The 9,283-nt window shown below is 46.9% G+C and overlaps 1 protein-coding gene across 3 annotated transcripts in view; it reads right to left on the reverse strand.

Annotated features, from left to right (window-relative positions):
- Nucleotides 1-1,903, reverse strand: part of LOC107610163 — a 5,305-nt gene extending 3,402 nt beyond the window's left edge. For 2 of the 3 annotated variants that reach the window (XM_016312255.2, XM_021107182.1), the window contains exons 1-4: nucleotides 1,533-1,903; nucleotides 1,197-1,450; nucleotides 958-1,104; nucleotides 493-579 (exon numbers count right to left, since the gene is read on the reverse strand). In XM_016312255.2, the coding sequence (XP_016167741.1) occupies nucleotides 493-579; nucleotides 958-1,104; nucleotides 1,197-1,450; nucleotides 1,533-1,888 (844 nt within the window). In that variant the 5' untranslated portion in view covers nucleotides 1,889-1,903. The remainder of the gene's footprint in view (nucleotides 1-492; nucleotides 580-957; nucleotides 1,105-1,196; nucleotides 1,451-1,532) is intronic. The other variant, XM_021107181.1, reaches the window with a different exon arrangement.

Here is a 9,283-nt window from a genome sequence, read left to right on the forward strand (position 1 = left end):
GCAATTTGCAATTTTTTGGGTGAAGTTAATAGTGAACGATCATTTAGAGATTGGTGAAAAATTTAGATGCAGTCGACTTCACGCGAAATTAATAACTAAGAGCCGTTAGATGATTTGACTAAATTTTCATCTAACGACTTTCAACTATCAACTTCACATGAAGTCAACTGCACTTGAGTTTTCACCTTATTAGAGATTTAATAAATTTAGTTAAATTATTATTTAATAATTTTTAATTATTAATTTTATATAAAAATAATTATATATAATTTTAAAAAATATATATTTTTATTTTTTTCAAAAAAAATTAAAAATAAAAATAAAAATATTTTTATTTTCTTTGTTCAATTTTTGTTCATCGAGAATTTCTAACTAAAGATAAACCTTACCAATAATGCACTATCTAATTGGTATAGTTTCTCCTAAGTCGTAACCGATTTTGTACGACAAAATATGGCCCTCAAAATACAAATCTCACACCGATCATCCTACCTTTTTTCTTTGAGTTGTTAGATAATGGAGGCCATTTAATCTCGTCGTTGCATTTTTCCTTTTCCTTCTTAGCATCTACAGGTATAACTTTGGAAAGAGAAAAGGTGTTATAATATATAATAAAAAATAACGAAAAACGATAGAAAATAAGTTTAAAATAATCTAAAATTATTTATTGAAAAAAGTTAATGTGGACTAACATAATTTGTTGTTTTTAATCCGTACTTTTAGTCGTTAATTTCATTTTTTTTTTGGCCTATCAATTGAATAGCCTACACTTTTAAATATTATTTGGCCAAAAATAATAAATTTTGTTGATTTTTTATCATGTTGTATAGTTTTTAATTGCGATTGGAATAATTGGATAAAATTAAAAGTAATAAGTATATTATTATGCGTGACATTAAATAAAATAAGTTGTATGTAGTTGTTCTTATCTTACTCGAGAGTAAAAAATTAACTTACCGTGATAGAGCAGTTGCTTGCAGTGTGAAAGTTTGGTTGTACTTTGGAAGGCTGAGGGTCTTTTGGCAAGAAGATGGAGTGGAGTGCTTCCATTATGGGCATACCTAGTAAGGAAAGCATACTCATGGGCTAATATGAAAGCCAAATCTGTTGCAACGAAGGAAAAAAGAAGGAAACACATTAAAACATGAAATTGTCAATGAAAGAAATGTTCATCAGAAGTTATTGTTTTTTATTACCGAAACATTCTCTGTTGATGGCACAGTGAAGAATGCTCTCTCCTTTTCGTTCTTTTTTGTCTGTTTGGGAGCCGCGAGTCATGAGGATAAAAATATCAACATCGTTTTCCTTGATGAGTTTTCCGAGCACAAAAGAGAGGTAAGCAAAGCAGTGTTTGTGCCAGTTGAGTGCAGCTAGAAAGAAAGGCGTCTCCCCTTTCTTGTTCTCCAATCTCAACAAATGCTTCCTCTTCTCACTCTCCCCAATGACGCACCTTTTCAAAATATAATTATTCCCGTGTCTTCCCTTACCAGAGTCTAATTTTTTAGGAGAAATAGATTTACAAATAACAGTACCTGCATATGTTTGTAAAACCCCTTGATGCTGCAATGTGCAGAGCTGTGTCCCCATTTTTATTCTTCAATTCTAGGGCTTTCTTCTCTACTTCTATTCCTTCTTCATACTTGATTATTTCTTTCACCAGCTTCATCACTACTTCTTCATTGTCCAAGTCGACGGCCACGTGCAAGGCCGTGTTGCCGTCATCGTCGCTGATCCTTTGCGTGTGAGCCCCCGGAAATTTTTCGTACATCTCCGTAACCGTCTTCCAATTGCCTTCCAATGTCTCCCGAGCCAGTTTCTCAGCTCTATGATCATCAAGTGCTTTGCGAACACATGGGGCTTTTGCACCGCTACTCTCTCCTCCTTCCATGTTTCGAAACGCTGATGATTTTAAAATTTGATTCACCATTTTTTGGTCAAATTAATTTATCTGGCCTAATTTTAACAAAAACAATACGATTTAATCGATTATATATATTAAATTTTAATTATTAAAAAAATTTTTAAAAAATATTTTAAACATTTTTTTCTAGATGGCTCCCTAATTAAAATGATTATAGTTTAAATAACACATGATCCACACGGTAAAATAAACTGTTGACCACTACTCTTTTGTTTTGGATACTGTTCGGTAGATCGGATACCGGACGGATCGGACAAGTATCCTAGTCAACGGAGGGGAAGTCGTCTAGTCGTACGTCTCCGGGTTGGGGTAGGCGAGGTCTCGAGCTCTTCAAATGTGAAAGGGGGGTGTCACCTGCAAAGACACTCCGACGCCCAAGTCAGTGAAGCGTGCAGGCGAGTAGAGAGTGAGTGGTATGTGACGTACCTTGGGGGAAGGGTAGATCCTTCCCCATTTATACCATGTCAGAGGTAGGCCCTGCAGGGACAGGCCCACCTTCTTCGAGGCCTCCCTTGCACAGCTGAGGCGAAGCTGTCAGGGACGCATGTCCAGGTCGAAATCTGAGCGTCTCACCCTCGACCGTTCGGGTCGGGTGTTGCTCGGGTCAGACCGGCCCGTAAACTGCTTGGGCCAGGCCGTAACAGTACCCCCGATGTGCCAGCAACGATCGAGAGGATAGTTGGTGGCGCGTCATCTCCTTTCTCGTGTGGCGTCGTCAAGCCGGCCGTCCGTGGGGTGGACGTGCCTCTTGTGCGCGTGTCTGTTCGTTGTTGGAACGACCGTTTGTCGCCTCGTTCTTCGCGCAGGGCATTTAATGCTCATAATGGGATGGAAAACCCCGTATGCAAAGACTATTTTGTCTCCAGGTCTTTCGCGCTTCCTGGGTGGCAGTTTTAAACAGTTTTGCTTTGATTTTTTCCCTTTACACTCTTGCTCCTACTATCTCATTCTTCTTCACCCAGAAAATCCCAGAGCATCCCAGAGCTTCGTCCTAGCATCTCTGTGCATCTTTCCTTCTTCCTTCTCAGTTTTCGCAACCGATTCAGGTAATCTTTGATCCTCTCTCTTTTCTGCTTCATTGTTGTATGTTTGTTGTTTGTATCTGCTTTGTGTTCTTGCTGTCTTGTTTGATTTTTGTTGGTAGATGACTTTTTAGTGCCAAGTAGATGTGTTAGGGGAGGGGTACCATTCCAGGTTAGGCTTTTAGGTAGCTTGCATGATAGATAACTTTAACCATGCTTGATATTAACTGTTGAATAGGATGGACATAGTTTCTGAGTTTTTCCTGGGCACCCGACCTCATAGACTAACGGAGTGGTACCCCCACTGTAGGTATGCCTCGCGTCATTTCCCAGGCTTCCTCTTTCGCCATGAGCTATGACCTTTACGCCTGGGTGACCTCCGATGTGAAGGACTCGCTGAATCAGATGGACCTGGAGGAGTTGACGAAATTCCGTCAAGCCGAGTATCTGTGCGGGGGGACAGACGAGGAGGCCAATTACGAGGTCTTCGTTCCTGCCCCCAATGAGCGGCTGTATGAGATTAATTTTCATTCCCCCCGGTTCCCGACTGGATATGGTTTTACAAAGCCATGTTCACCCAGGTGGGCGTTCGCATACCGTTTTTCGACTTCCAAATGTCGCTTCTTAATCGGATATCCGTGTCGCCGTCGCAGCTTCATCCGAACAGCTGGGCTTCTATCTGCTGTTTTGAGATGGTTTGTGAATATCTCGAGCTGCCGGTGTCGGTGGATGTCTTTCTCTTCTTCTTAAGCCTTACTAACCCTTCCAAACAAGGGAAAGCGAGGAAAGGGTTCCTGTCTTTCCGATCTACCCAAGGTCAGAAGATATTTGGCTTGTTCGAGGACTCCTATCATGGGTTCAAGGACAAATATTTCAAAGTTCGCCCTGTCAAAGGTCGCCGTCCCTTTTGGTTGTCGCTAGAGGGAGAACGCCTCATCTCGACGTATTGGAGCTTCGGGGCGGGGTCTAACACCTTCATTAAGGTGACCTACAAGAAGATGTCCCCTGTAAATAAAAGAATTACCGATGTGTTGTTTGCGATTTTTGGAAAGAACCCCGTGAACCCCCACCTCCTTATGGGTGAACGGGAAGCCGCCAGGAGTTATATTTGTGAGCTGTTTTGTCTTGTACTTTTGCGTTGTTTATCATTGCTTGTTATTTTCGACTTCACGACTGACGTGTTTGTTTGTTTATTGTAGTGGAGATGTCTGCTTCGGTAACCGGGCTCGAAAGTTTAGTCAGGACCTTCTTGAAAGATAGCGACGAGGAGAAGGCCGACGAGAAGGACGCCGGGAAGTCGGAAGGCCCTACCGAGGAGAAGGAGAATCAAGCTGTACCTTCTCCTCGGGATGCCGAGATGTCCGATAAGGACTCTGTCGGGGCACGAACTTCTCCCATTCTCGATGAGACGGCCGTTGTTGGGCACTCGTCTCCTTCTCGTCAAGAGGACGATGACTTGAAGCTCATCCCCACTCCTAAGAGGCAAAAGGCATCCTCCAGCCCGGAAGGAACCCTGACCATAATGGAGAGGAATTTTGACGCTGCCGCCTTCCTTGACTCCCAGCTGATCCCTGGCACGGAGGACCACTTCCATGGCACCGAATTGGCGGGCCAAGCGAGGTGGATGTATTGTACTCTGCTCCGCAGGGCTGTGATAGCTCGGAAAACCGAGTTCGAGTTGTCCGGGATGCAGGCGCTTCGAAGGAAACTTGAGTCTTCTGTCAAGGCGAACAACGATTTTAAAGTTCAAGTCGAGTCGCTCCAGGGGCAGCTGTCTGAGGCAGGGGAGAAGCTCAAGGCTGCTGAGGAGAAAGCTGCCTCTGCTGAGGAGAAGTTGAAAGCCTCCGATGAGACTGTGTCCCGTTTGGTCGAGCGGGAGATGACTCTTGAGAGCCAGTTGAATCCCGCTCAGGGTCGGGTGGCGTCCTTGGAGAAGGAACGTGACCAGGCCGTTTCGTCGGCTAGAGCTGCTCAAGCCGAGGTCGAAGAGCTTAAGAGGAAGCACAAGGCGACTAAGGAGCAAGGAAGGAACGCGATCTTCATGACTGAGGAGGCTCTTAAGGCTCAGGTGAAGGTCGTGGCTCCGGACTTCGACACGTCGGCAATCGGGGTCTTCAAAATGATTCAGGACGGCAAGATTGTTGATATGCCCCGAAAATGAACTCTTGTGTTTTTGTATGTTTTTGTAAAATACTTTGTTGCAAATGTCGAGACCTTTGTTACTCTTTAACGGTCGCCCGGTCGGCTTCTATTTATCACCTTTATCTTGTTTACTTAGTAGTGTTTATATTTTGTTACCGTTTTTCTGGTGTGGACTTATTGCTTGTGTCCGTTTTGCCGTTTACGTTGGTAACGTGGTTGAAATCGTCTTGGTCATATTATCACGGCCGTTAATTATGGCTATGATCCGACTGGCTCCCAGGGTGATCAGTCCCGGGTTGCCGTTGAAAAATGCGATTGGGATGCGTATTGGGGAATAGTAGATGGAAGAATTCAGACAAGTAAAAATTAGTCGTTAGCTAAACAAATTCATGAACATGGTAGGCATTTGATAAAATTTAATCATTGGAAATTATCATTTGATAAAAGTAAACATCTATCTAGCTCGTCAGGCTGCTTGGCCGGTGTACCCAAGCTATGAATAGAACCTTCTCAGGTTACCTGCATTCCATGTTCTCGGAATTTCTTTGCCGTCGAGTCTTTCCAGCTTGTAGGCGCCTTTGCCAAGCACTTCTTTGATTCTGTAGGGGCCTTCCCAGCTTGCCGCCAGCTTTCCTTCTCCTGGGGTCGGTGGCCCGATGTCGTTTCGTCGCAGGATGAGGTCTCTTTCCTCAAATTCCCTTCTGATGACCTTGGTATTGTATCGCAGGGCTATCCTCTGTTTCAGTGCTACCTCTGACAAGTGGGCCATCTCTCTGACCTCGTCTACCAGGTCTTTGTCCACTGCATCATCTACTCCTGCGAGGAGTAACCGCGGACTCGGCTCGCTGATCTCCACGGGTATCACTGCCTCGACCCCGTACGTTAAGCGGAAGGGGGTTTCCGCTGTGGAGCTTTGCTCGGTTGTTCGGTAGGACCAGAGAACCGAGGCAAGCTCGTCGGCCCACGCGCCTTTTTTGCTATCTAAACGCTTCTTGAGACCTAGTAAGATGATTTTATTTGCAGACTCCACTTGTCCGTTTGTTTGGGGGTGTTCAACTGAGGAGAACTTCTGTTTTATCCCAAGCCGGTGAGAAACTCCGTGAACTTCTTGTCAGCGAATTGCGTCCCGTTATCCGAAATGACGATCTCCGGGATCCCGAAACGGGTTATCACCTGCCTCCACATGAACTTCCTACAGTTGGTTGAGGATATGCTAGCGAGCGGCTCAGCCTCTATCCATTTGGTGTCGTAGTCGATGGCAACTATGAGGTACTTGACCTTCCCCGGGCCAACTGGGAAGGGTCCCAAGAGGTCGACTCCCCACTGTGCGAAAGGTCAAGTAGACGTCAGTAAGCTCAGCTCAGAAGCTGGCGCTCTGTGGAAGTTGGCGTTTTGTTGACACTTCGCGCATTTCTTTACGAACTCCTTGGAGTCATTCATCATTGTCGGCCAGTTGTATCCAGCTCGGATAAGCTTCCTTGCTAGGGCTTTGCCCCTGATATGGTGGCTGCAACACCCCTTGTGGACTTCTCTGAGTACGTAGTCCGTCTGGTCAGGATGCAGGCACTTCAGCAAAGGTTGGCTGAGTCCCTTTTTGAATAGCTGGTCCTGTATGATCGTATATTTGGCAGCCTCCCTTCTTACCGCTTTGGCTTTCTTCTCATCCTGGGGGAGTTTGCCGTTTTCCAAGAAGTCAATGATGGGGTCCATCCAAGAAGGGCTTATTTTGGTCAGGTGGAGGGCAACTGCCGGCTCTTTCGTGATGCCTTGAATGAGGGAGCGGTTCCCGGTTCCAAGTTTTGTGCTTGCCAACTTGGATAGGAGGTCTGCCCGTGTGTTTCTTTCCCTTAGAACATGTTGGACCGTGACTTCCTCAAACTGTTTGCTCAGTTCCTTGACCCTTTCTAACTATTTCTGCAGCAGCGAGTCTTTGGCTTGGTAGCTTCCATTTACCTGTGCGGTGACGACCTGCGAGTCGCTGCATACTTCCAGCCTCGTTGCTCCGACTTCCCGAGCTAGAACCAAGCCCCCCAGGAGGGCTTTGTATTCTGCTTGGTTGTTTGATACAGGGAACTCGAACTTAACTGATTATTCGTAGCTGACTCCGGCTGGACTTTCTAGGATGATTCCGGCGCCCCCAGACGTCTGGTTGGAGGCTCCGTCTACATGGAACTTCCACCGTGTGTCCGTGACTTCGGTTGGGTTCCCGGTCACCTCCACCAGGAAGTCTGCCATTGCTTGCGCCTTGATCGCGTGTCGGGGTTCGTAGCTCAGATCGTATTGGGACAACTCGATGGCCCAGGTCATCATCCTCCCCGCCAGATCAGGTTTTTGGAGCACCTAGCGGATCCCCTGGTCCGTTCTCACAATCACCTGGTGACCCTGGAAGTATTGTCGTAGCCTGCGGAAAGAGATCAAGAGCGCTAGTGCCAGTTTCTCCAGCTTGCTGTACCTAAGTTCTGCCCCTTGCAGCGGCCTACTCACGAAGTAGATCGGTTGTTGAGCCTTTCCTTCTTCTCGCACCAGCACCGCTGCAAGCGCTGCTTCTGTTATGGCTAGGTATAGGTAAAGTGGTTCTCCGGCTCTGGGCTTCCCGAGCACAGGGGGTGCTGCTAGGATCTCTTTGAAGTGGTTGAATGCCTCCTCACACGCAGGTGTCCATTCAAACGCTATTCCCTTCTTCATCAGGTTGAAGAAGGGTAGGGCCTTTGCTGCCGATGCACCGAGGAATCGTGACAACGCGGTGAGCCTTCCCGCCAGCCGCTGAACGTCTTTGATGCAACCCGGGCTCCTCATCTGGAGTATTGCTCGGCACTTTTCAGGGTTGGCCTCCACTCCCCTCTGGGTTATCAAGAATCCCAGGAACTTTCCGGCCTCCATGGCAAAGGCGCACTTAAGCGGGTTGAGCCTCATGCCGTGTTGTCGGAGGGATGCGAACACGTTCTCTAGGTCGCTTCTGAGATCGTCCGGCCGGGTGGTCTTTGCGAGGATATCATCCACGTAGACTTCCACCGTTTTGCCGATAAGATCGCTGAATATTTTGTTCATTAGCCTCTGATACGTCGCCCCCGCGTTTTTCAGGCCAAAGGGCATCACTTTGTAGCAGTAGATCCCTCCTGGCGTTATGAACGCTGTTTTATCCTCGTCCGGCTGGTGCATCGATATCTGGTTGTAGCCCGAGTAGGCGTCCATGAAGCTCAGATACCGGTACCCCGCGGCCGCGTCAATGAGTGCATCAATGTTGGAGAGGGGATAGCAGTCTTTGGGACACGCCTTATTGAGATCAGAGTAGTCTACACACATCCTCCATCTCCCATTGTGCTTTTTTACCAGGACCACATTTGACAACCAGGTAGAATAGTCTAGTTCCCGGATAAACCCTGCTTTAAGGAGGCTGGCCGTTTTTCTGGCCACTTCCTCTGCCCTTTCATGAGACATTTTTCTTCTTCTTTGGGCCACTGGTTTGGCTTCCGGCCTAATGGCTAGGCGGTGTGACATGATTCCGGAGTCTATCCCCGGCATATCGGCAGGTGTCCAGGCAAATAAGTCGCCATTGGCTCTGATCATTTCCATCAAAGATTCTTTCAACTCATGGGGGAGGTTCCTATTCACGAACGTGAACTTTTCCTCCGAGTTTTGACCCTAAACTTTTCCAGGTCCCCTTCGGGTTCGGGTCTGGGTTTGTCGTCAACTCTGGCATCCAGGTCGGCGAGGAATACTCCTGATGCCTCTTTAGACTTCTTTCTTAACGAGAGACTGGCGTTGTCGCAAGCGACTGCTATTTCCAAGTCTCCCCTCACAGACCCTACTGACCCTTCTTCAGTTATGAACTTCATTACCAACATCCTTGTGCTGATGTCTCCTCCTAGGTCGTTGATTGTCTTTCTCCCGAGGATGATGATGTAAGCGGTGGAGTCTCGTAGGATCACGAACTCGGCCATTATCGTTCTTCTTCTCTGGCCTTGTCCCAATGAGATTGGTAGGGTGATTATGCCATCTGGGTTGATGAAATGGTCGCCGAGCTCCACAACGCCGTGCTGGTGAGTCTGTAGGTCGGCGTCCCTTAGGCCTAAGGCATCGAACACATTGCGGAACATGATGTTCGAGTCTGCCCCCGTATCTACGAGGATTTTTTTGACGAGACTGGTTCTTACTCTAGCCGTTATGACCATGGGGGGCTTTCTCCGACTTCGTCAAA

Source organism: Arachis ipaensis, chromosome B07, assembly GCF_000816755.2.
Source record: "Arachis ipaensis cultivar K30076 chromosome B07, Araip1.1, whole genome shotgun sequence".
In the NCBI taxonomy this organism is placed as follows: Eukaryota; Viridiplantae; Streptophyta; class Magnoliopsida; order Fabales; family Fabaceae; genus Arachis; species Arachis ipaensis.